Here is a 27829-nt window from a genome sequence, read left to right as displayed (position 1 = left end):
TATAAATCTAGGAGCAAAGAATGTACAGGATAGGGGATCCTATCCTGGGAAGCATAAAACTCTGAAAATGTTTTCGGGGTGCTGGTGGATAATAAGTTGAACATAAGCTCCCAGTGTCAAAAACAGCTAATGTGATCCTGAGATGCACACACAGGGAAGTCTTGAGTAGGAATAGAGAAGTTGTTTTACCTCTGTATTTAGCACTGGTGCTACCACTGTTGGAATACTGTGTCCAGTTCTGGTGTGCACAATTCAAAAAGGATGTTGATAAATTGGAGAATAGCCATGGGAATGATTAAAGGATGAGAAAACATGCCTTTTTGGTTATGTCTACACTGCACACTAAGCTGGGGTCTGTGGGATCTGTGCTTGTGGACTCAGTATTTCCAAGCAATCCCATTGCATTGTAAACCTTGATTTACCATTGCTGGACTAAGGTGTCAGACATGCTAATGTGTCCATCCTATACTATACAGACCTTCTGATTCAGGACTTCAGCTTGACCTGTGTCCACACTGCAAAATGACAGGGCTTGAACCCAAGTCATAGCAAAACAAGAGCTCTGAACCAACCACCTAGCAGGCTTCTAGGATTCAGGTCCTGACTGCTTACTGATCGAAATCAGACTGATTTCAGACTGGAACTAAGGTTTACATTTTTGACAATGAGGGTAAATAACCATTAGAACAATTTACCAAGGGTCATGGTGGATTCACCATCACTTAAAATTTTTAAATCAAGACTGGATGTTTTATCTAAAAGATATGCTCCAGGAATTATTTTGTGAACATTCTATGGTCTATGTTATACAGGAGGACAGAGTGGATGACCACAATGGTTCCTGCAGTATGATGGGTGAGAATCTATGAATCTAGATTGTGATCTGGGGAACTGTTTGGTGAAAAGGCAAAGTGCCAATAGGAATGTCTTCTCAAAAAGCAGGATACCACCTCCTTGTTAAGGAATGTGATTATATTATTTTTCTATGATGTGAAAGTGAAATGAAATGAAATGTGTGGCACCAGGTTTTTCAAGGCAACAAATGCTGAGTTAGGAGCCTTTGTCTACTACTCACCTCTCCCCACCCTCCTGTTTCCCAAGAAAAAAACCTCATTTTTAAACTCAAAAAGATTTCTGGAAATAGTCTTTGTGAAACTAATTTATTTTATAAAGTCTAAAGTCTTCATTTGTCTAAGAAAAATATATATAGTGTTGAAATGTTTTGGTTACTTCTTACCTCGTGTTTCCATTAAAGGTGAAAACCTGTTTGTTTAGTGCTTAAATGCTTAAGATTCATTAACTTCTTTTGTGATGTTCTTTGGCAAATGTTTTAAACCTAAATGCAATCATTTAAAATAATAACTTAATGATACCTTTACTATGGTATCACTTACTTACTAGTAAGATGTTTTATGTACCAATATAGAATCAATTGACCTTGCTAAAAGTGGAAGTTGAATCCTATTGAGAAAAATGGAAAGGAGCATAAACTGTGGCAAGTGAAGTGTAAAAATACAATTAGGAAGGCCAAAAAAGAATTTGAAGAACAGCAAGTCTCAAAGTCTCAAAAAGTAACAGCAAAAAATGTTTTAAGTACATCAGAAGCAAGAAGCCTGCTGAACAACCAGTGGGGCCACTGGATGATCAAGATGTTAAAGGAGCACTCAAGGAAGATAAGGCTATTGTGGAGAAACTAAATAAATTATTTGCATCGGTCTTCATGGTGGAGGCTGTGAGGGAGATTCCCAAACCTGAGCCATTGTTTTTAGGTGACATATCTGAGGAACTGTCCCAGACTGAGGTGGCATTAGAACAGGTTTTGAAACAAATTGATAAATTAAACAGTAATAAATCACCCGATGGCATTCACCCAACAGTTCTGAAGGAACTCAAATGTAAAATTGCAGAACTCCTAAATGTGGTATGTAACCGATCATTTAAATCAGCTTCTATACCAGATGACTGGAGGATAGGTAATATGATGCCAATTTTTAAAAAGGCTCCAGAGGCAATCCTGGCAATTACAGGCCAGTAAGCCTAACTTCAGTACCAGGCAAATTGGTTGAAACTATAATAAAGAACAGAATTATCAGACACATAGATGAATACGATTTGTTGGGGAAGAGTCAACATGGCTTTTGTAAAGTGAAATCATGCCCACCAATCTATTAGAATTCTTTGAGGGTGTCAACAAGCATGAGGACAAGGGTGATCCAATTGATATGGTGTACTTAGATTTTCAGAAAGCCCCTCACCAAAGGCTCTTAAGCAAAGTAAGCGGTCGTGAAATAAGAGGGAAAGTCCTGTTCTGGATCACTAACTGGTTAAAAGATAGGAAATAAAGTGTAGGAATAAATGGTCAGTTTTCAGAATGGAGAGAGAGATACATACTGGTGTCCCCCAAGGGTCTGTACTGGGACAAGTACTGTTCAACATATTCATAAATGATCTGTAAAAAGGTGGCAAAATTTGCAGACAAAGCAAAACTACTCAAGATAGTTAAGTCCAAAGCAGACTGCGAAGATTTACAAAGGAATCCCACAAAACTGGGAGACTGGGCAAAAAAATGGCAGATGAAATCCAGTGTTGATAAATGCAAAATAATACACATTGGAAAACATAATCCCTACTATACATATAAAATGATAGGGCCTAATTTACCTGATACCACTCAAGAAAGTGATCTTGGAATCATTGTGGATAATACTCTGAAAACATCCACTCAGTGTGCTGCAGCAGTCAAAAAAGCTAACAGAATGTTGGGAATGATTAGGAAAGGGATAGATAATAAAACAGAATATATTGTATTGTCTCTTTATTAATCCATGGTATGCCCACATCTTGAATATTGTGTACAAATCTGGTCACCCCTCAAAAATAAATATATTAGAATTGGAAAAAGTACAGAAAAGGGCAACAAAAATTATTAGGGGTATGGAAAAGCTTCCATATGAGGAGAGATTAATAAGACTGGGACTTTTCAGCTTGGAAAAGAGACAACTGAGGGGGGATATGATAGAGGTCTATAAAATCATGACTGGTGCAGAGAAAGTAAATAAGGAAAGAACGGTTATTTATCTCGTAACTGTTGCTCTTCGAGATGTGTTGCTCATGTCCATTCAGAAGTAGGTGTGTGCACGCCGCAAGCACCGGTGTCAGAAATTTTTTCCCTAATGGTATCTGTAGGACTGGCCCCACTCCCTCTCAGTTCCTTCTTGCCAGAACTCCGACAGAGGGGAAGGAATTGAGGTAAGTAACTGTTCTTTCTCCTTCAAGTGCTTGTTCATGTCCATTCAGAATTAGGTGACTTACCAGCACTACTTCTGGAGGTGGGCAGGAGTTCTGAGACGTGATGACTACAGCACTGCCCTGCTGAACCCAGTGTCATACCGTGCTTGCCGCGTGATGGCATAGTGGGACATAAACGTGCGTATCGAGGACCACGTGGTGGCTCTACAGATGTCTTGAATGGGTACACATGCTAGAAATGCCGCTGAAGACGCCTGTGCCCTTGTGGAGTGGAAAGACAGAGAAGCTGGTGGCATGACACCCGGTTCCTAATAGCAGGCCCGAATACAGGCCATAATCCAGGAAGAAATCCACTGAGATGACACCGGATGTCCCTTCATCCGATCGGCGATCACAATGAAGATCTGCATGGAGCAGCGGAAGGGCCTTGTTCTGTCAATGTAAAAGGCCAATGCTGTCCTCACATCAAGAGAGTGAAGATGCCTCTCCTCATTGGATTTGTGGGGCTTCGGAAAGAACGCCGGCAGGAATATGTCCTGGTTGATATGGAAGTGGGAGATGACATTTGGCAGAAAGGATGGGTGAGGATGAAGCTGCACCGTGTCCTTAAAGAAAACTGTGTATGGTGGTTCCAAGGTCGCTTTTAACTCCGAGACCCTCCGTGCCAAGGTAATTGCCACCAGAAATGCCACCTTCCAGGAAAGATGTGCAAGGAAGCAAGAAGCCAACAGCTCAAATGGTGGTGCCGTAAGTTGTGAGAGGACGAGGTTCAGATCCCACTGTGGGAATGCGTCCCATATCAGTGGAAAATGTATCTCCAGTTCCTTGAGGAATCTGGGCGCCATCCCATCAGAGAAGACTGACCTGCCCTGGATCGGAGGGTGAAAGGCTGAGATCACCACCAGGTGCAACTTGATAGATGAGAAGGCCAGGCCCTCCTGTATTTCAGATGAAGCAGATAGTCCAGGATCATCTGAATAGGGGATTTTGTCGGTGAGACATTTTGAACTGTTGCCAGTAGGTAAAGCTGAATAAGATGCCCTTGTGGCCGGCTTCCAATAGGATCCTCAGAAATTGGGCCAAACAGTGGCGCTCATCCCTGCTTAAACACAAAGCATCCAGGCCATCAGATGCAGAGTGGTCAGATCTGGGTGCAGCAGCTGACCTTGGTCTTGAGAGACAAGATCCGGTCTCAGCAGGAATGGCCATGGCCTGGTCATTGAGAGTGTTGACAGCATCCTGAACCAATGCTGCCCGGGCCATGCCAGGGCTGTCAGGATGACCTGTGCTCTGTCTCACTTGATTTTCACAAAGGCTCTTGTACGAGAGGTATCGGGGGAAAGCATACAATAAACTCCCCAACCAAGACAGGAGAAAGGCATCCGGCAGAGAGGCTTCTTCTGTTTCCAACAGGGAGCAGTATAGGGAGCACTTCCTGTTCTCCCTGGTCGCAAATAGGTCTACTTGGGGAGTTCCCCATGTCTGGAAAATGGTGTCAGCTACCTCCTGGTGGAGAGACCACTCATAGTTAGAGCAAAAGGTCCAGCTTAGACGATCCGCCAGAGTATTTCTCAGACCAGGCAGGTGCACTGCTTCCAGGTGGATGTTGTGGCTCATGCAAAACTCCCAGAGGCGCAGGGCCTCGTGACAGACCGTTGAAGATCAGCCCCCCCACCTTGCCTGTTGATATAGTACATGGTAGCTGTGTTATCCATCAGGACTCTCACCACTTTGCTGGAGAGGTGTGGCAGGAATACCTTGCAGGCTAGGTGAATCGCCCTGAGCTCTCTGACATTGATGTGGAGAGATGACTCTTTCCTGGACCAAAGAACTTGGGTTTGTAGGACACCGAGCTGAGCACCCCAGCCCACATCTGAAGCGTCTGTCACTAACAACAGGGTTGGTCTGGGGGCCACGAAAGGCACCTTTGCCACTACATGTCGAGTTTCCAGCCACCATAACAGGGAGGAAAGGAAATGGGGGGGGGGGGGGGGTATCGTGAGCACCCTGTCCAAGACACGCCTGGCCGAGGAGTACACTGTGACAAGCCACAACTGAAGTGTCTGAAGTTGCATCCTGGCGTGCCGGACCATGTACGTACATGCCGCCATGTGCCCCAGGAGCCAATTGGGCTATGAGCTCTGACATTGTCAAGAATCTGTCAATGGGCAAGAGCACTCTGGCTTGCATAGAGTCCAAGACTGCCCCTATGAACTCGATCCTTTGAACCGATGTAAGAATTGATTTTTGCTTGTTTATTAGCAGGCTCAGTGACTGGAAGGTGACCTTCATGATTTCAATGCTGCGTTGGACCTTCCCCCCGGCCGACCTCGGATCAGCCAGTCATCTAGGTAAGGAAAAACCTGCGCTACCCTGCACCTGAGGTGGGCCACTACCACCGCCATGCATTTGGTGAATACTCGTGGCACGGTGGAAAGGCTAAATGGGAGCACCGCAAACTGGTAGGCGGGAAGAAAATAACCAAGAATCTGGATCCTGAGTAAAGTCTAGTAGTCTGCCCTTGGGTGCACCTTCAAAAGCATTGCTTTCCCTTTGTGGGGTGGTGGCTGGGCACTGATCTCGAGGTCGAGGCCGGCGAATTGCTCCGACTATGTTTATAGTTTTTATGCCTCTTTCTCTAGGGCTCCGTCTGAGTCTAAGCCCTGAAGCACTGCTGATGGGAGGGCCTGAAGTGTCTCCTGCATGAAGATGGAGTGTAGAGGCCCAACGACCTCAGAGTGGCCCTTGAATGCATTAGCCCATGCAGCCCGGAGTCAGTCAATCTGCAAAGAGGATGGAACCATTAAATGGAAGGTCTTGGATGGATTGTTGGACCTCCGTCGAACGACCGGATGATTGCAGCCATGACACCCTCCTCAATGATACCGCTGAAGTCATCGCCTGTGCAGCCGAGTCTACTGCGTCTGATGCCACCTGCAGGGAGGCTCTGGATACTGCCCTCCCCTCTTCCAGGATTGCTTCAAACTCCTGCTTGGAGGACTGTGGGAGGGAGCTGGTGAATTTCTTCAGCGACTGCCAGATGCTATAATGGTACCAGTCTAAGAATGCCTGTTGGTTGAACAGCCTCAGCTGCAGGCTCACTGTTGAATACACCTTGTGGCCAAATAAATCTAATTTTTTGGCTTCCTTGTTCTTGGATGTAGAGCTCATTTGTCCCTGCCTGTTGCTTTCATTGGCCACCGCCACAACCAGCGAACCCAGGGATGGGTGTGTGTACAAGTATTCAAACCTCTTGGCAGGCACATAATATTTCTTTTCTGCCCGTTTAGATGTGGGGGGCAGGGAGCCCGGGGTCTGCCACAACGCCTTGGCAAGCTTCGGCACCCCATCATACACTGAGAGGACTACTCTGGAGGGTGCCACGGATGCCAGGATTCCAAGAGTTCATCCACCAATTCAGAAAGCTCCTCTATTTTGAGACCCAGGTTGGCTGCTATTCGCTTTAACAGGTCCTGGTGAGCCCTATAATTGTCCAGAGGGGCGGCATGAGAGGGGCCCGCCACAGTATTGTCGGGCGAGGAGGAGGAGGAGGCAGGAATCTGAGGGGGGGGGGAAGGGTTGGATCTTCCTCCCTGGTTGGGGTGGCTGCCAAAGGGCTGGCCAAAATAGAATCCTCCCCTTCTGATCCAATAGCTACCTCCAGTGCTGTGGCCCGGCCCTTAGATGACTGCGGTACCAAGGTGCTCACCGACGACATCGCAGCTTGAGGGAACCCCCACGAGTTCCAATATTGCTAGGGACCTGGCCATTGTCCTTGTGGCCAGCCTCCAATTTGCAGCAGCCTGGGAAACCCTGTGGATTTGCTTGGGGGCTTGTCCTTTCAGGGGTTGGACCACCTCTTCTCCCGACTCTGAAGAGCTGAAAGCTGGCAACCATGGTGGTGCTGATGCTGCCTGCCTTTCCGCACCTCTTTTTGAGCATCTGGGCTCTGGTGTCAGGGAGTGGTGCCAGGCGCCTGAGACTTGTTCGCGCCTTGACCACATCTTCTCCTTAGGTTTTCTATATGGACTTTCGCGGTGCCAGGCTCCGGAGAGTCCCCTCGGGGACTCATGAAGTGGTTCCAGGGGCTTGGGGAGTGACGGTGCTCTGGAGATTGATGTTGGCACTCTTTGGATTGGTACCGATGTTCCGGTGACTGGTCCCCAATGACTGAAGACTTGAACCCGATCCATGCCGATGTGGTACCGGGGAGCGGTGCTGGGATCCCAGTGATCGGCTGCAAAGCCAGTGAGGAAGATAGAGACTTGGTGGCACCAGGGCTGGCTTCTCCTTAGACTGGCCTCTGGTCTGGGCCTCCAAGCTTCAGTGCTCTGTCCTACCCCCCTGCGGTGTAGACATCACCAGAAGAACCAACAGGTCCTTCATTGCCTGAAAAGCCTCAGGTGTAGAAGAGACCGGTAAATGATGCAGGCCTCTGCTACTCCCAGAAGTTGGCAATGGTACCAGCACTAGGCTTGACACCCTTGTGGGCAGAGGTGTTCTTGGGGTCAAATCAGTTTTTCCTGTGGTGCCCAAGCTCTTCTTAACTGACTTCAGCTCCTTTTCGGCATGTGTCTTCTTTTTCAGTGCTGGCAATGCCAAACAGTGCCGTGTGGACCCTGACACCATGGGAGCACTTCTAATCGATGCTGCCGTACTGGGCTCCAAGTCCAAGCGCAGCTCCGACACCAGTCTAAGCGCTGATTCCATGAGACAGGCCTTGAGTCTAATGTCCTGGTCCTCCTTGGTTCGAGAGTGAAATCCTTTACAGATCTTACACTTCTCATGAAGATGGGCTTCTCCCAGGCAGTTCAAACAACTCTGGTGAGGATTGCTAAATAGCATAGGCTTCTTGCACGAAGCGCAGGGTTTAAACCCCAGGGATTGGGGCATGCCCTCTGGGTAAACTAACCACCCACTAACTACTAAGTAATACATGCTGAAATAACAACTATGTACACTATATAAAAACAAAGAACCACTAGGAATACTGAAGCTTGCAGGAGCAAGAGAGTGTTCCACCACTGTCACAGGCGGTAAGAAAGAACTGTGAGGGAGGGGGGCCAGCGGTGCCCTATATACAAGGGCATATGTGAGCCACTGCAGAGAGCCGGCCCTATGGATACCACTAGGGGAAAAATTTCTGGCATGTGGTGGTCACACACCTAATCCTGAATGGACATGAGCAAGCACTAGAAGAAGCAACGTTATTTACTCCTCATAACACAAGAACGAGGGATCACCATATGAAATTAAATGGCAGCGGATTTAAAATGAACAAAAGGAAGTATTTCTTCACACCATGCACAGTCAATCTGTGGAACTCCTTGACAGAGGATGTTGTGAAAGCTAAGACTATAATGGGTTCAAAAAAGGACTATATAAGTTCATGAAGAATAGGCCCATCAATGGCTATCAGCTAGGTTAGGCAGGATTGCTGTTTGCCAGAGGCTGGGAATGGCTGATGGGATAGATGACTTGATGATTACCTCTTCTATTCATTCCCTCTGAAGCACCTTGCATTGGCCACTGTCGGAAGATAGGATACTGGGCTAGATAAACCATTGGTCTGACCCAGTATAGCCTTCTTTTGTTCCTATATTCTTAACTGGTTACTAATGGAAGAAGCTATTTTAATATTGAATATTTATATTAATTGGGGAATTAATTAGTTACCTGGCACTGCTTAGATAACTGTCTTACCAAACTCACAAAGACCATGATCACCTCTTCAAGGATTGTTAAGATGACATGATGCCTTCTTGATGACTACTTAAGTTTAAGACACTCTTTGACAATCTTTTAATTTTAAACAGACTATTTTGAAAGTTCTGAATTTTATAGAAAATAGGAGTATAAGTGACTTGTGGGTATCTTGCTTATTTTTGATAATAGTTTCACAGGGGAGGGAATATGAGAGGGGAGGCCCCCTCATGTGACTAAAATAGTGGGGATCATATTCCTAGAGCAGTATTAAGAGAGCAATTATTAAGATTTGACCTGTCAAGTCTTTTTTCTCTAGACTATGTTGTGATAAAATTACATGGCACTCAACATCTTAAAACAATCTTTTCTCCTCCATACATTCCATTAAAATGTGCAAAGGAAGAGTTTTGGAATTTATTTATTTTAATCCATATTAAGACAACTGATGTAACATAAATGCATATGTGTGGGTATTTGATATCTAGAATGATTGATTTCCAGAAAAATCAACCCAGAATCATTAGGTGGAAAGGTGCATTTAAAAAAAAAAAGTATTTATTTTCTCACAATAGGTAGAATATTTTATTGTATGCTTATCAAAATCTGAGCAGGGATGCTGTTCTCAAAAACACAAACAAGCTATTTTATATGCATTCTATTGCAGTGTTAAAGGGAGAAATAATTTCAATAAATGGAGAACTGTAAAGTTTTATGTCCCGCATCTAATAGCTTTGGATCTGGCATATTGCATTGATATGTATGATATTATAGTATCAGTGAATGTCATCATGGTATATGATTCCTTTCTATTCACCTTGACTTTTATCTGTGGAATCCCTGGGCATATAGATCCGCATAAAAAAAGACAGTGCTCATTAACCTGCAGGCTATCAGCACTGAGGTTACTACTTTCTGTAAATGCAACCCAAATATCAATTGCCTCATTATCTTACCTTATCCTTTTTTTGTTTTTCATCCTGGTAGATGGTCCAGTGCTCCCCGTTATTACTGTAAGCAAGTTTATAAGAGCCCACAAACTGTACATGGCCAAAATCTTTAGCTCCTTGAGTAATTATGCCAGTCACTTTTGTAGGAACAAGGAGGTCAATCTATAAATAAAAAAATAAATAAAATAAAATAAAATAAATATACAAAAACAGTAAAACACAGTTGTAATATTTTAAATTCACCAACTGACTTCGTGTCACACAAAAGCATAAAGATACATTCTTAATCATGTCACATCAGTTATGATGCACTAGAGCACAAACTAAGGCAGGAAAGCACTGAGTTTGTAGTGAAACCAACTCAACAATTCTTTAAGCTAATTTCCAAAATGTCTTCCAACATACAAAAGCTGAAGTAGACCAGTATTTTCTAAAATCTGGAATATAAACATTGGATTGGGTTTACAACAACCATACATTTTGGATAGGGCTTCCATTCCTAAAAAAGAGATTTTAGAATTGCTAATGCATTATTTCTCCAGTGCTGATTTTCAGTATTCATATACCTCTACAACTTCAAAGATAGGATTTCCACACAATCATGGACTATTGGATGTCTTAAATGACATATGCTGTTTGTGTTTTGGGGTGTGTGTGTGTGTGTAAATGCAGCCTATTTTCCTTACCATTTCCTAGAGCTGCTTATTGTTTCCTGCTGTGTGAAACTTTAGTTTTACTTGTCCCTCCTTCCCCTTAGCTCTCTTAAACTAGGGGCCAGCTCATCAGCTGATATAATTTTATCTGGTTCCATTGAATTCAGAGAAGCTACATTTATTTGCACCAGGGCCTGGGGATTTTTAAAATTGTTTTGTCACTTTGACTGCATCTATTGCCCATAATATACTTAGCCCCATGAATTTTAGTTTTTGCTCCACGATAAATCATCTCCATATTTATCCTTACACTTTCTAAGTAGCAAATGATTTTTTGTGTGTGCAAAATAGTCCCCTGCAAATTGGATGTCTGTGTCATCTCAATGCCAGAAGGCAAGAGGCTCCCTATTAGATAGCAGTGAGTCTCAGCTGGCCTAACCAGCTAAATGTACTCCACATACTGTTGTCATGGTATTTATTTAAAAGGTGTCTTGTACTATGTCTCTAGAAATGTAATGCACTAATCATTAATATTCTTGTGTGATGTATGTATGGTTAACATGCCTGTTGCAGACAGGTAAAGGAATCCCCTGATTATCAAGCACCACGCTGAGAAAACAGTTTCTTAACTATTTACAAGTTTATTTGGGGCAAAGGGGATGTGGGGTTTTACGAGGGAAAAAGGAACAATACATATAACAGGACTATCTACTTTCCTTAACAGGGGGATTTAAGCAGATTAGAAGGAGAACAAGACACAGAGAACACTAGATAATGATTATATGAGTTTCAAAAGTATAATCAAATTAATGTTACTAATACCTGAAAACTATAACAAGAATACTATTTAAAATCTTACCACCACGAGGAACAGGGTCATGACGCCTGACCAATGGGGGACACAAGAAAAGCTCGGGTACAAAACTCGGACCGGTTACACTCGACTCGACTCTTGCCCAGCAGAGGACTCGGGAGCGGGAAGAGGTAGCAGCTCCAGGGGATCAGTCTGGCGGGCCGACAGCTCTTCTGCCAGGCCCGCCGAAATGCAGCGGTTATTATGCACTCGGGCTATGCTTGGTACATGAGGGGTGTGCAATATTCGTAACAGTCGATGGCTGCCCCTGTTCGTGAGAGGTGTGCAGTATTCGTAACAGCCGATGGCTGCCCCTGGGCTTTTTGCAACGTCCCATTGTTTGCCATTTCAGACGTGCTATCTTAGGTGTGTCAGTAAAGGTCCCGATAAGGTCAGGTCTCAGGTCTACTGTAATTGCCGAGCGGGAGGGGGCGAGCGGGGGCGAGTGCCGGTCACTAGATATTATACTGTCGCCACAATGCCAAGAACTACACAAATATGCTGGAAATAGATTCCTCAACTCTGTTTGTCAGACAGTGCCTAAGCCCAACCAGTCCTAGACAAAGGAATGTGGTTTCACAGACTTGACTGTGTCTCCAGTGTAAATTAAGCAAGGCATATCCTAATACAATGAAATTTACTTGTAAGGTAAACAAAGCCATCAGGCAGGCAAGTGGGGGAAGATGACTACATGAGCTCATGGGAGATGGATACTGCATACCCAGGAACCCTTCCTGCCTTCTCAAACAGGGTCAATGCACTTTGAGAAGATATAAGCAAAGGCAAAAAGTAATTTTATCATCCTTCTCCTGAGTACACAAAGAAACCAAGCGCTTTGGGCTCCTTCTTGGATCCTGGCTGAAGACTGGCCAGCCATGCTGAAAGAGTGGCAGTGGTGAGAAAACTACTTCGAACAAAATATGCTAATTTGTTAAATTAGACTTCAGTTTTAGAAGCAGAATTTTACTTTTGTTTGTTTGTAACCTTTTCTATTCCTATCCTCTCTACTATCACTTAAATCTGTGTTCTATTGTTAATAAACTTGTTTTACTGTAAACCAACTCAGTGCTGTGTATTGAAGTGGAGGGTGTGTTAATACCAATTAAAGTAACAGACTGGTGTGTACTGTCTCCAAAGGAGCAGTGAATGTGATAATGTTTTGTGAGTGTTACAATGAGAGGTGGCTAAGCACTGCAGAGAATCATTTGTGGGGAGTACTCAGTGGTGAAAACCCAGGTGAGACTTTCTTGCTTATATGCTTGCTGTTGGCATCTAGGTTGTGAGCCACAGCAGCAGAGCATTTAAGGCACCCAAAATTGCAAGGCAGGTGTTGACTGAATCCCTGGGTGAAACAGAAAGCATCATAATGTCACTCCAAAGGTTTCTATTTGAATTCTGGAGCTAAGTAAACCTTGCTCCACTTTAGGAACATGACTCAAACCCCCCTCAAGTCAAAGGTAGCCTTTCAATGTAATTTGTATTTTTTAAGCCTAAAAAAACTATTTGATGATTTGCACTGATGAACAGGTACACAGACTGAAATTTGACCCCTGATGTTTTAACTGAAAAATGTTATCTTTTGCCAAAATACATTTAAAAAGAGAGAGTAGGTGTCTCAGATTTTGGGCATCTGACTTAGAAAAGGCTGATGTTTTGAGGGTGGCTCAGCACTTCTGAAAATCAGACCTCTTTTGAGGAGTCAGAGTCAACATCCAAATACTAAGGCATATAATAATCACTAGTACAAAACAGTTCACTTCTAACTGAAGTTGGAAGAATACAATAAACATAATGGAAAGTAAAGCAGCACAGGTTTCTCAACTACAACTACAAAACACCAAGAACAATAAATAACCGATTGCATAGCATTCTCTCTGTATTTTGCCTTTATAAAGTATGATCTATTTTTAAACAGCTTTAGTTATTCAATGGTAGGTGTTAGTGTCTTTAAATTTTGCAAGATATACTTCCTAGACAGACTACGTGCCTTTCACACATAGTAAAAATTGGTTATGATTATCTAGATTGCAATCTAAGGTCAAGTTTTCCAAAAACGGAGAGAAGAGCAGTTTAAAGGGAATTTAAGAGTAAATCAGAATCAGGACTTGAGGAAATAAAATTAAGCTCTTAACACTTTAGTTAGGAGGCTAAATATGCGGCCTGATGTTCAAAAGGACTGAATACTAAGCAACTCCAACTGACTTCAAAGGCAGCTGCTGGTTGCTCTGGATTTTTAATTACGGTAGTGATATTCAGACTAAGGCTCATGAGTCGCAAGTGGCTTTAATGTGTTTCCTGCGGTTCTTTGCAGTACTTGTTATTAAAACAGTGTGATTTAATTATTAACCAATCTAAGTTATTAAAGATCAAGATGCTTTTACTATGTTATTAGCCAATTGTAGCTGATAAAATAATAATACTTGCTCAGTCATTTTGCTGTGAGAATAATATATTTATAAAAAACTAAATATTTCCCCCGTCATACTGTTTAAATATGAATATCTAGTACTATAGTAAATGAAATAATGAATTCACACTACTGTGGCTCTTTTGGGTAATATTGATTACTAATTTGGCTTATGAACCACTGAGATCTGAGTATCACTGAACTATGGTTTTAGGAGCTTCACTTTTAGGCACTAATTTTTTAATATCTTGACCTTAAAGTTCTCTTAATATATTCTTATAAGGAATATTTCTTACACTGAAAATTAATGTCTGTTTTGTTCGTGTATGAAAAGCCCTTCTTAAAAAACAGGTGTTGTTTGTGTTTTTGTTTGTTTGTTTTTTAACCTTAAAGATAATCTAGATGGATTTCATAAATATTTTATGTGGCCATCACATTCAGAGTACTTCTCATTGAAATTCAGAGCAGGAAAAAAATCTCATTAAAATTCAAAGGATTTAAAAGGTAAAATCATAATCAACCTTTATCATCACACAGATCCAGAGTTAATAAAAATGTCCCAGTAACAATTGTTTTATGCTTACAGAACATATCCAATGGCCTCGTAATGTTGTTCTGAAAAATGATGTGGAAAGCTCAGGGATGCTTTGGCCTATATTCTGTCATTTTTAGCAGACTTTCATGGTGCTTTGTACACTTTTTTTATTACATTGTGTTGAATAATTATACTGAAACAAGAAAAAAGTTATAAATAACCAAGGCTGATATTAACAAGGCATCAAGGTAACAGCTGTGCTACTACGTTTCTTTAGCCTGTTTTTCCCCAAATGGTTACATTCTGCTTGCTTTGCAAGAATATTTCCAATGAAAGCAACCTGTATGGGAAAGGAAAGCAGGATTTCACCCAGAGTTTAGACAAACTATCTGAATTAAAATAATTTAATGAAAAAGCATATCCCTCCTATGAGGAAGTGGAATGAATATTCAGTTAGCCAATTGCAAACACTAGGTAATCAAGCTGAATTAACATTCTGTTGCTGTGAACTTTTCAAGTCTGAATGTGATTACTGGATCACAATCAGTGCCTCCTTCAATACTGCAGAATTTAGAACTTGGCAGAGGCAATTAGGCTGTTACGGATAGGATCATTAACTGGTTACAAGAACCATCATGGATTACAGTTTAATGCTTATTTCTACAAGCTGCTGATCAAAAAGCAGTTTAACATCCTGTGATTCAAAGAACTCTCCTGGGCTAAACTGCTCTCTTTGTATATCTTCTTTTCCTGCTTTGTTTTAGTTACTAAGGGCTAGATCCACAAAGATGCTTAGGGGCCTAACAGCCTCTTTTGGTGCCTAAATCCAACATTTAAGCACTAATGATATCCTCAAAACCACTGCTCAGCTGTCACATGAATTACCACTGGTGGGCATGCACAAAATCATTTAAGTCCTACTACAATTTAGCTACTCAGCTTAAGCCATTTTGCAGTGCTTCCCCAGTTATGAAGCAGAAAGTAGTTGTAACATAAGCTGAAGTTTCCCAGCAGAAAATTCCTTCTGTTCAGAAGGAATCTCCACAAGTGTAGAGGTGGCAGAGATGGCACAACTGCTTCCTATGTCCTCAGCATAGGTGACTTGGCAGAGGCAGACTGGGGGCAAGGCAGAGCTTAGTTCTGCTATGCCCAATTCTCAAATTATCTCATAAATAAGGGACCTTATGCCACCAGTGCTAGCAGCATAAAATGAATGCTGGAACTTTCCTGATTTTACTTACACGAGGGCTGGGCAGTCCTGAATCAAGACGCTATAGCTGGCTCCCTGTGGCCACCACTCTCCACTCCAAGCATTTCATATAGTGGAAAATTAGAACCAATAAAATATAGTAGCCACCCGTTGTGCTGCTATATACAGTAGCTAAAGCTGTGTCAGAATCTCTGTTTTAATGCCTGAAATAAATGCTGTTTTTCAAAAATAAATCTAAAAAGGCCCATATTAAAAAAAAAAAAAAAATGAAATGGCAAGCAAATAATCTATAATGCCTAATTGCTTTTAGTACTTTGAAGGAAAAAAAGCAGTGCCAGAAGATAATTCCCAGGAGAAGCTGTTGCACATAAGTAGCAACTAAATCTCAGAAATATATTAAATAAGTTTAACTAAGTCTGCATTAATTTTATTAAAAATATTACAGATTTAAAGTTTGTAAAGAAAAACACTCATTTATGAGATTAAAAGTAATCCTCTAGAAAAAGCTTCTATAAGCAATTTGACAGGAAGGAGCTTTTGCAAACTATTTTGTCAATTTCAACACTCTTCCAAAGAGGACTTTTCTGTCTCTCTTTCTCTCATTTTTTATTAAATTACTATTAGATATTGCAACACTTTTATTAGGCAAAATCATTCATGGATGCCCTGATTCAGAAAAGCACTTAAGCATATGCTAAACTTTAAGCATGTGCTTAAATCCCATTGAGGTGTATGGAATTTAAATATATGCTTGAAGTTAATCACGTGCTTAGTTGCTTTCTTGAACATAGACTGATTTAGTTATGTGCTTAGGTGCTTTTCTGAATCAGCATCAGGCTCCTGTAAAAAGTAAGGAGAGAGAACTGGCTAGAGCACAGGGCTCAACGAGTAGTGATCAATGGCTCCATGTCTAGCTGGCAACCGGTCACAAGCGGAGTTCCCCAGGGGTCGGTCCTGGGGCCGGTTTTGTTCAACATCTTTATTAATGATCTGGAGGATGGGGTAGATTGCACCCTCAGCAAGTTTGGGGACGACACTAAGCTGGGGGAGTGGTAGATACCCTGGAGGGTAGGGATAGGATACAGAGTGACCTAAACAAACTGGAGGATTGGGCCAAAAGAAATCTAATGAGGTTCAACAAGGACAAGTGCAGAGTCCTCCACTTAGGAAGGAAGAATCCCATGCACAGCTATAGACTGGGGACCGACGAGCTGGGCAGCAGCTCTGCAGAAAAGGACCTCGGGGTAACGGTGGATAAAAAGATGGATATGAGTCAGCAGTGTGCCCTCGTTGTCAAGAAGGCTAATGGCATATTGGGCAGCATTAGGAGGGGCATTGCTAGCAGGTCACGGGAAGTGATTATTCCCCTCTATTCGGCATTGGTGAAGCCGCATTTAGAATATTGTGTCCAGTTTTGGGCCCCCCACTACAAAAAGGATGTGGACAAGTTGGAGAGAGTGCAGCGGAGGGCAACCAAAATGATTAGGGGGCTGGAGCACAGGACTTATGAGGAGAGGCTGAGGGAACTGGGCTTGTTTAGTCTGCAAAAGAGAAGGGTGAGGGGGGATTTGATAGCGGCCTTTAACTACCTGAAAGGGGGTTCCAGGGAGGATGGGGCTAGGCTGTTCTCGGTGGTGGCAGATGACAGAACAAGGAGCAACGGTCTCAAGTTGCAGGGTGGGAAGTCTAGGTTGGACATTAGGAAAGAGTTTTTTTTACTAGGAGGGTGGTGAAGCACTGGAATGGGTTACCTAGGGAGGTGGTGGAATCTCCATCCTTAGAGGTTTTTAAGGTGAGGCTTGACAAAGCCCTGGTTGGGATGATATAGCTGAGGTTAGTCCTGCTTTGAGCAGGGGGTTGGACTAGATGACCTCCTGAGGTCCCTTCCAACTCTAATATTCTATGATTCTATGATTCTTTAAATGTCCTGTTTGTTTGTTTTTTCAATTTAAACTTAGGCCCATAATATTATTATAACATAATGTTTTGATATTTTTCTTAACAGCTGTAGTCCCTTACCTACAGCTACTAAACACAGCTCTTATTTTGTTCTGTCTCTGCTTAAAAACGATGTTTCATTGGATCAGCTATTGAACATACAAAAATGACCCGTATAGCAAGAGAAGGTCTTAAGTGAATGTACAAACTATATTTCCTAGAAGAGAGTCACCTCCTGAGTCTATTCTTTCTTGAGAAATGAGTGTAAATATGAAGGCTTGCTCTGAATGTCTTTGTCTTAAAATTTATACAATGGCTGATTTGTTTGAGCAATCAGCTCAATTCATACTTTTTTTTTTTTTTTTTTTAAATCACAGTAGCAAATGGTATGCACTGTACTTTCTATTATTTCAGAGATTTCAAAACATTTCAGAGATTGCGGAGTTAGAGAGAAAAGGGGTGGGTCTCAAACTTTCTTGGATTAGATTTCAATACATGTACATTTACAGCAGTGTGTAGAGCACAGACACATTGTATGCCCAGCTATAAATAGCAATATAGACAGTGAGACACTGCTTAGGCAAGCAGAGCACCAGAGCCATAGGATATATACCCTACATGGCTCTTTACATGCCCAAGCCATGCTTCCCACATCTACATGGCTCTTTTTAGCAGTGTAGTGTCCTGTTGCCTCCCCCCGCTGCAGGGAAAGACTCCAGCTGCAGAGAAAGGCCCTGCCTTGGCCTTTCACTGCTATGTGTAGTTACTCACCACAGTAACTCACACCTTCTTTTCACCTCGGCATGTAGCCATATGTGCCCTACATACCAGTGTAAGTGTGGAGAAGGTCTCATAGAGGTTGTCTTGTGGATCACTTCTCCTCCCATTCACAATCATGTGGAACTTTTAAGAAGACGTCCTCTCCTGCTAGCAATTGCATGACATCTGTGGCAACTACAACAATTGCTTATATGGAAAAGCAACATTGGAAAGCATGTCATGTATCTTTAGCTGTCTTTTATGCAATGTAGCAGCTGGAAGAACCAGTATCATATGACCAACAAGATTTTTGTGGACTGCCTGCACTCTACAGACCACAATTTTGGAATCTTTGAGAACTTCTCTATATGGTGAATTGGTGTGCAGCAAGCCAGGGTATATATGCATCTATAGTGCTTCGGAGTGCACTGTAGCAGTGTCCAGATGGTGAGTGAGTGCATGGCAAATGGTGTGCCTTGGACTCTCACCCTAGCTTGCCGTGCACTAACTCGCCATGTAGACAAGTCCTTAGACAGAGAAATAAGTCACTTGAATTAAACTCCCAACTAATGTAGTTTTCTTATTACTGTTAATTTTTAGGAGCAAGTCAGGGCAAAAATAGAAATACTAAAATACCATATACTTTCCTCAGTACTTTAATGATGAAAGAAGTTAAGGCCTCCATTTAATTTTCAAAAGCACCAAAAGGGAGTTAGGCACCCAACTCCCAAGGGAACTCAACATGACTTGTGCTCTAAAATCATATATGTACTTTTGTAAATCCCATCCATAGTACCAGATAACAATGCCCTCCCAGTAGTTCACATAGTGCAACTGACCCTGCAAGATTCAGTGACGTCATTGGAAGCTGATGACTCCCAGAACCCCTCAGAATGCACTCGGCATACAAATTTAGGCCTGGTATGCTGATTTATAAAGAAAGGGTCACAAAGGGATTTAGGTATTTGAAGGGCAGAGAGCCATTGGACTAAAACTGTTGCCTTTCTACTAACCTTGGATTGTCCTATCTGGTCAGAAATGTTTTTGTATATTACCTTACAAAAAGTTCACTGTACAGCAGCTCAGAAGAATAAGATTCTTTAAGTAACTAGAGTGTCTCTCATTGTTAGGAATGTTCAAAGCTGATCAGTGTTTATGATGACAGATGCAAAAAACAATCCATAAGATTAACAAATTTAGACATCTGGCGGAGTTTAGAAGACACTTTAGAATTGCATTAGAACACTTAAATAGCTGATCGGTTCTATTCATACCAGTAGATGTCATATCAGGCAATGAGAATTCTTGTGGAAAATGTCAGAGAAATAACAGCCTATAGTACACTAGTCATTAAAAATAAAAAGGGCATTAAAATAGCGTGTTCTTGAGGACATTATGGGACTTCACAATAGTAGCACTTTATGTTGCCTTGTAGACAAGTTCTGCATTTGAAATTTACTGCACTAGCTTACTGTGCAGCATACCACATTTGTAGCCAATTCAAAGGAAAAGCACTCAGGAATTGTAGGAAATCTAGAGATAAATTGTTACAAACAGTTTGTGCTAGAAACTGATGGGGGAAATGGGGAATAATGTACATTGATAGAAATTATAACGATACATTTGGAAACATCTGAGGTGAGATAAAAAAATCTACATTTTAAAAAAAATTTAAAATTAATTATATATGCCACTGTTAAAAAGAAAACAAAACAAAACAGGAGAGTGGCAGAAATAATTTTAGAGGAAATAACTGGAAGAAAATCTCATTTAAAGGAATTATTACTATGACTCTTTTGCTTAATAGCGGAATAACTTCCAAGACAGTATGAAAACAATTATAAATGTCAGCCACATAGAAGTACAATATTGCTAAATGACGGTTAAGTCATTGAACACCATTGTCCCAAGGGTACCGTGTGGCATTTTTTCACATAACTGAACAGCATGACATTTTCTACATGGTCTTGCAAAAAATACAATTCATATTGGATTAGACAACCTGAAATAAGAACACAGTCACAAAACCATGAGGCCTTTACTTGGATATAACACTAAGTGAATTTGTCAGAAGCGTAGCTATGGAAATCTGACACACAGCTCGAAAAATAAAAAAATCGGAAATTGGTGGAAGCAGGGCTGGTCAGAAAATGGGCTTTTCAGGAATTTGACTTTTGAGGAAAAATAAATAAATAAAAATAAATTTTTCATCTGAGAACTAAACTTTTTGGCCCAAACTGGAGTATTTTGGGTGCCTCGTGTTCCCATTTTCCTCTATGGACTGGATTCTATAATTGGACCACATCTGAAATCTCTCGAAAGCTTATGTCTTGCAAATATTAAATGTGTTAGTCTTTAAAGTGCCACAGATCTCTTGTTGTTTTTGCTGTATACAGACTAACATGGCTACCCCTCTGGAACATGTTCCCTATGTTGATGGGCAGCCAGTTGCATCATAATAATCCCTGCTCTTGGTGCATGCTGTTGAGATGTAGTTGGGTTTTGAAAGCCTGGCCCATAAAGGAAAACGGAAACATGAGGAAACCAAGCTCTAACATCCATGAAATACCATGGCAGAATATGTGAATTGAAATATTTTTGTTTTCAACTGAAATATTTCAGTTCTTGGGTGGCTGGGATTTTTTTGACAAAAAAGAAAAAAATAATTCTGCAAAAAGCAGGCCAATTTTTCATCAAAAAACAATTTTGATGTAAAGTTTTTGACCAGCCCTAATTGAAAGTTCTGCTATCCTTATAGGACCTGATCCAGAGCCCACTGAAGTCAAAGGAAGTCTTTCTGTTGACTTTAATGGGCCTTGAATCAGGACCTTAGTTTTCAGAGAACCCTTGACATTTGCATTGTAAGAAGCAAATTTTTGTCATGTATCTCATTCTGTCCAGACAATTCCCACTGACATTAAAGAAATAAGAGAAACAATTTTTTGTCAAAATTGATAATTTTCTAAACTCAAAATGTCTTATTTTGAAAATATTCCACCACATAACTAAATTGACCACGCCCCTCAAAACCCCAAACAAACCAAATATGACAAACACTACACAAACTAATCAACTAAAGAAAAACAGGTCAACATTGGTGATGACGAAGGCTGAAGACAAAAAAAAAAAAAAATAGGACGACAATTGTACACAAAAGCCCACAACAATGACAACAACTGGAGTAGCAGAACACAAAAAACCACCCAACCAATCAAGATCAAAACCAAAATAATTTGAAAAATTTCAACTACCTGATAATACTTCCTCTTCCAAGGCCTTTGTGCATTGTGAGCTGCCCTCATCACACACACTTCAGAAATGGCACACTGGCTTGCTCCATCATCTTTGAATTTTGATGATGGCAGCATGCTAGACCTGTTCCCAAATTCACAGAAAAACCTTCTGAGGGGAGAGGCAACTTGTACCCAAATTCAGTTGCTGCAGGACTCAAATGGCCTGAATTTAATGCATGCTACATAGAGCTTTGTTAATGGGATTTTTTTAGCACTTTCTGACTTTAGTATAATCTTTATGATATTATCCTACTGAAAACTGTGATAGGTTCTGTTGGCATATGATATGTTGGCATAAGTGAAGTGCTGTTATGAAGAGGACAGTGATCAATTGTTCTCCATGTCCAGTGAAAGTAGGATAAGAAATAATGGGCTTAATCTGCAGCAAGGGAGATTTAAGTTAGATATTAGGAAAAACTTTCCAATTATAAGGGTAGTTAACCACTGCAATAGGCTTCCAAGGGAGATTGTAGAATTCCCATCATTGGAAGTTTTTAAGAATAGGTTAGATAACACCTGTCAGGGATGGTTCTGCCTCAGTGCAAGGGGCTGAAATAGATGACTTCTCACAGTTGCTTCCAGCCCTATATTTCTATGATTCTAGGGCTGGAGATTCAGTCCCAGAATGGAGATTCCTTAGTTTTACAGAAGGCTTCCTTTTTATCACAGTCCACGCTGGGGAGTCTCTTAAGCCCCGGAGTTAGTAAAACAGCAGTGTAAATATGGGACTTCCTGGAAGCAACCATAGGATTGGGAAACCAAAGAATACCAACAAAGGAGATATGATCTGTGACATGTAATATATTTGTAGTTTCAGAAAGGTGACTTCCCTATCCACATTGAAGTGAAGGTAGAGGGATTTATGGTTTAAAGCTAAAAGCTGTGCTTGGTTTTGTCCTGCAATCAGTGGAAATCTAGGTAGTTTCAAATTAATTTTGATTTGAGGTTTTGGGTTCATTACATCTTGCAAGTAAAAGCAAAATTTCAGAAGTGCAAACCCTTTGAACTGAAACCTAAAAGAAAGTTTAACAAATCCTCCCTGAAAAATGAAACTTCTGAGAGTATAGCTCAGCTTTCTTCAGAAGGAAGATAATGTGATGCCTTTGACTGGAATATCGATGAAGGTTTTTTTTGTTTTTAAAAGGAAATAGAAGCTTGTTATGTTCATCCAATAAAGAAGCTCATTATTTACCTGGATTGCTTTTCTCAGTTGGCTAAATACAGCTACAACTATTTTCTGCAGTACACAAAGAAGTCTTCATACTTTATTACTATGTTTGCTGAATATCAGGAAGTAAACTCAAGACAAGTTTGCACCCAAGATACTTAAAGGCAATTGATAATTAACATAACTATTGAACTATTTAAGTATTAACAAAAACCTCCTTGGAAGCAAAGTTAAATCTGCCTAGGAGATAAGTGGGGGTTAAGCTGAAAGATCCTCCTCTTAATTTATAGGCTCTAAATATCAGTGTCTTCTTTTTATAGTAACTGCAGCCAACACAACATCATTCAACCATTCTTTTAAAGAATGACTTCACCCGTCTGTCAGCTAAGATTATCATGCATAACCTGTTTCTACAGCAATGCTGCCGTAGCTATAAACTAAAAGTGACAAAGGCACGTTAACAGACCTTGAAAATAACAACAAGCCTCACAAAATACACTTGCCAAAATAATAGAACAAGCTTTTGTTTTCAATGATAAAATGTTAATGATTGATAGAATTAAAGAAACAAATTGGTGCAATACAATTAAGGTATCTCCTTCAGTAATGTCAGAGCCCCTTTTAATTAGAAAAATATAGTTGCAGATTTACAAAAGAAAATTAGTTTCTTCTTCAATTTAGGTGAAGCGGCTAGATGTGTCTAAAGCAGTATTCTCATACGTATTATCTTGAATAAAGTTAAAAGGTCTATTAATTCTGATACACCAGGGAATAGGAAAATCACCTGCTATCTGTCAGGAGGAACACCCCCAAATCCTTAGTATAGTATTACACAATCAGACCCTTATCTGAAATGGGAGAGATTCCGCTGGGAGGACATTTTCAGTGCAGGGAGTGTCACTCTGGGACTCCATTCTCTCCTTGGTCCAACGCAACCCAAATTTGTTTACCTTCCAGGAATGTTGCATGTTCATCTGCTCTCCTTGGCTTCTGAGGAAGGAGTGGAACGTATAGGGTCTGAACAGTGTCCGAACAATTTAATGTATTAAAATTAGTTGTGGACGAGAACGATTTTTTGCTACAGTTATTCATCCAGACTACAATTTTAGGATGTGATTGTTTGAAGAGGTGTTGTCTCAAATTGTTTGTGTATGTTCTGGGAGTATAAAATACACTATTTCTAAATCTAATTTAAAAGGGGAGGGTGGTAGAATATGGTGGATTTATTATTTTCTCTGAAATATCCAGCAATTTTTGTCAAAATTTGAAAAAAAAAAAATCAGGGCAATGGGCCAGTATCTGGAGGTAGCTGTTATGAGCAGATTCTGGGAACTTTTTCATATATATTAATTAAAGGTTGCTGGAACACAGAATTTCCATACCAAAGAAAATTCAGACAATTAGAAATGTGTTTTTGTCCTGAATTGGGATGAAAAGTGAAAATGTAAAATTTTTCATAGAACAGAAATTCTGAAAATTTCAATTCAGAAACATTGACATGATCTCAACTAGAATGTTTCATTCTGATAATGTGGAAATATTTACAATACAATATAATACATTAAATATTTTATACTATATAAAAGTTGAAAGAAAAAAAATGTCAGAACAAAACAAATACAGAAAGCCTAAATAAAATGAAATGAGAAAGTTGAAATGAAATGCTCCATTTTAATTTTGAATTGTTTTGACATTCTTCCATCATAAATTTTGTCTAAATTATCATGTTCCTGAAAAACATTTAAATTTTGACCAAAGAGCATTTTCTGATAGAAAACTGTTCCACTGAAAAAATTTCAAACCAGCTCTAATATTAAACAGGCAAGGTGATACTGCTGTGGTGCTTAGGTGGGTGCAAGTCTGGGGAGAATCATTGTAATCAGATTATTCTTCTCTAAGGTCACTTACACTTATGTAGGCAAAAATTTTGTCACTCAGGGGTGTGAACCCTTTCCTCCTCCCCCCCCCCCCCCACCCCCGAGTGACATAAATTCTGCCAGCAAAAGCACTTGTGCATAGCACTATGTCAGCAGGAGATGCTGTTTGAGCTGGTTTTATTATGTCGATGGGAAAGCTCTCTCCCACTGGCATAACATGGCTACATGAATGCCTGTGCCACTGTAAGCTTGTAAATGTATACGTGGCCTTAGTCTCATTTCACTCTGTGCTTAAAGACAGAGAATGAGTGGATGATATAGAAAGCTGCAGTTTGTTGCTACCTGTGTTTACTCCACAGGGTTAACTAGCAACAAATGATTATGTAGTGTCTGTATTAGAATTTATTATTGTGTTAATTATCACATTAAGTAACGCATTTTAAAACATGACTAAAAAGGCATGTGGGGACATCTGGATTTCCTGGAGAACTGACAAACTGCAGAGCAGAAAATGTTTGGAAGGAATTTTTTGTAACTCACACAGGTAAAAGTAGAAAAAAATACTAAAAACAACCATGTGCATTGAGCAAGACAAAGAAAAGGATAGAGTGCTATCTAATGTTGGGGAAAAAATATATAACCCTTCAGTGGGATTGTCTTTTAAAGGAAATGCTAAACAAAACCCCTTTCCAAAAAAAAAAAAAAAAAAAAGTCAGAATATCCTTTAGACTTTCTGAAGAAAGCAGACCATGGGCTAAATTCTGCCTTTGGATATGTGAATACAATCCCTACTGAAGTCAATAAGAATTACATAGCTGCAGGTCAGAGTAGATTTTGGCCAGAAATTTGGTAGGACAAGAATAGGAGATGCTCAATTATTAATGAAGTTGAAATGTTAACTTTACAAGTTAATGACTACTATTTTTTAAATTCCCGCAACACCTCCCCCTCAAAAATAATATAAAATAAAATAAAGACTGTGAAATCAGGAGACTAGACATTCTCCGAAACCATTTTTCAGATCTGGGCAAAGCATTTTATCTTTTAAATGGCTCCTGCAGTTCTAGCTCTGCCAGGTGAGTGCAGGTCCAGTATATGAAAACTCAATGTTTACTCTCCAAGCCTCCATACCTTTGCAACAGCCTTGCAGAAAGAGAATTTCTCACTCAAATGAAAGCATGCATAGGATGTTGTGGCAAATACTTTTTCATACTTCAGTGGTTAAAAAAATAATTTTAAAAGAATGAACCAGGGGAATAAAACTGAACATCTACCAGTAGCATATTAGTAAAAAGCCTAAACAAAACATGCCCTAATATAAATCAGGATCTAGTAGAAAGCAAATTATTAAATAGGCTGGCATACTGAAATGCAAGGATCTTTGGCTCATCACTACATAAGTCTGTTAATTGAACGGAGATGGGAAGGGGAGAAGGTTAGTTTTTGTTTCCCATCCAGGATTCACAATAAAATATGTTGGTTTGCAGTTTTCAAACTGATTTTGCCCATTAACTGTAGGTAAACATTTCTCATTTGCAATGATACTAAACTCTTTGCTATAAAGCAAGGAGCAAAAGTACATCTATTATTATTAATTTGTGCACTGACATTTAAACAGGTTCATGTGCTTAACAGACTGCTCAATAAAACAACACAATTTCCAAATCAACTGCCACATCAAATGAAGCAAACGTTTTTTATTCTTGTGAAGAAAAGCTCACTTTAAAGAAACATGTGCCAATGGATGTTTACATTTTTACAGGAGTGACACTTGAAATACGTTTCTTTGCATTGATGGATTCTGCAGGAAATCTTTTGGAAATTCTTTTTGAAACACAAGGACAAAAAGATCATTTTTAAGCTGTTGCCAATAGACATAACCTTTTCCTGTCTTCCAAATGTCATATTAGAGAGACAAAGTGGGTGGGGTAACACCTTTTGTTGGAAAAATTTCTGTTGGTAAGAGAGGCACACAGAGCTCTTCTTCAGGTCTGGGAAAGATACTCTGAGCACCACAGTTAAATGAAAGGTGGAACAGATTGTTTAGCATAAATAATTAGCACATATTCTAAGGAATCATTCAAGGTAGAGTGGACCATTAACTGCTCAGCAGTCATAGAACAAAAAGAGGGGATTAGTGGGTTACAGATTGTTTGGACAAAGTGTTTGTTGTTGAATGTAAAATTGTTCTGGTGAAGATGAAATGGATGAGTTTGGCTATGTGTTTGGGATGGATATCTGAGGACTGTGCATTGTCTTGTAAATATTTGAGGCAGGCAGCTATGCCATCAGTGTGAGGGATGTTGGTGTATAGGAAAGTGGCATCCATGGTAGCAAGGATGGTGTTTGTAGGGGTCTGTGGCCATCGCTTCCCATCAGTCTCAGAGGGAGGCCATGCCCCCTCACAACTGTGTGTCTGTCAAGGCAATGTTCAATGTGAATTAGCAGTCTCAGGGCTCTGGCCCTCTGGGCAGGGCAGAGCAGTAAGCAGTCTTTCGCCTGACCTCCTGGCTCAGGCAGACAGTGGACAAAAGCAGGACACTTGGCCTAAAGTGGTAGGCAGCCACCCCAGGGGATAGGGTGACCCAGGCCCACCCTACTCCACAGGGTCCCACCCCAGAGTCCTAACAGTAGTGAATGGTTCTGCCACTGGTTCAGTGGGGATCCCACTGAAACATTCTGATCTGAACTCTGGCAACACAACTGGTCTATTGTCTGGTGTCCTTGGGCTACTTCCTAACCCCTTCTGAGTGTACCTCTGTCTCCTGGGATTCCTCTGTCTCCCCAGGTTCCACAGCTAACAGCAGTCCCAGTAGTTCCTCTGGGTAATAGTCAGTCGGCTGCCCCAGCACCTGCTCTGGGTCCTCGATGCAGTAGAGCTCTGTCTCAGGCATAGGACTTGGCAGCAGATGAGAGGCATCTGATTCATTCTCTGGCTCTCACACACAACTGAGCTGCAGGGTCTGCCTTTTAAACTTTCTGTTCCTCCCCCCTGCTTCAGGCAGACTGGGTGTGGCTTGCCTGGCTCCTCCCTCCAGGGGTGGAGAGTGGTTCCTCCCCATCAGTCTCAGAGGGAGTGCAAGTCCCCTTGCTACAGTGTTCTAAAGAAAAGTTGTTAATGTTGCAGGCTTTGTGGAAGAAATCAGTTGTGTCCTGGAGGAAGCTGGCCCTTTGTGTGGTGAATGTTTTGAGTATGGTTTCTATGAGTCCTGATATTCCTTCAGCAAGAGTGTC

At 41.0% G+C, this 27829-nt stretch overlaps 1 protein-coding gene across 1 annotated transcript in view; it reads right to left on the bottom strand.

The window, feature by feature from the left end:
* EDIL3 (EGF like repeats and discoidin domains 3) overlaps positions 1-27829 on the bottom strand; it is a 378557-nt gene that overhangs the window by 18752 nt on the left and 331976 nt on the right. The window contains exon 11 of the mRNA XM_067568453.1: positions 9909-10064. Coding sequence (XP_067424554.1) covers positions 9909-10064 — 156 coding nt within the window. The remainder of the gene's footprint in view (positions 1-9908; positions 10065-27829) is intronic.

Source organism: Emydura macquarii, unplaced genomic scaffold, assembly GCF_026122565.2.
Source record: "Emydura macquarii macquarii isolate MOO-44397 ecotype Brisbane River unplaced genomic scaffold, CSIRO-AGI_Emac_v2 contig_2897, whole genome shotgun sequence".
Classification (NCBI taxonomy): Eukaryota; Metazoa; Chordata; order Testudines; family Chelidae; genus Emydura; species Emydura macquarii.
The sequence above is the reverse complement of the archived record's forward strand: the minus strand, read 5'-3'. Positions and strand labels throughout refer to the sequence as shown.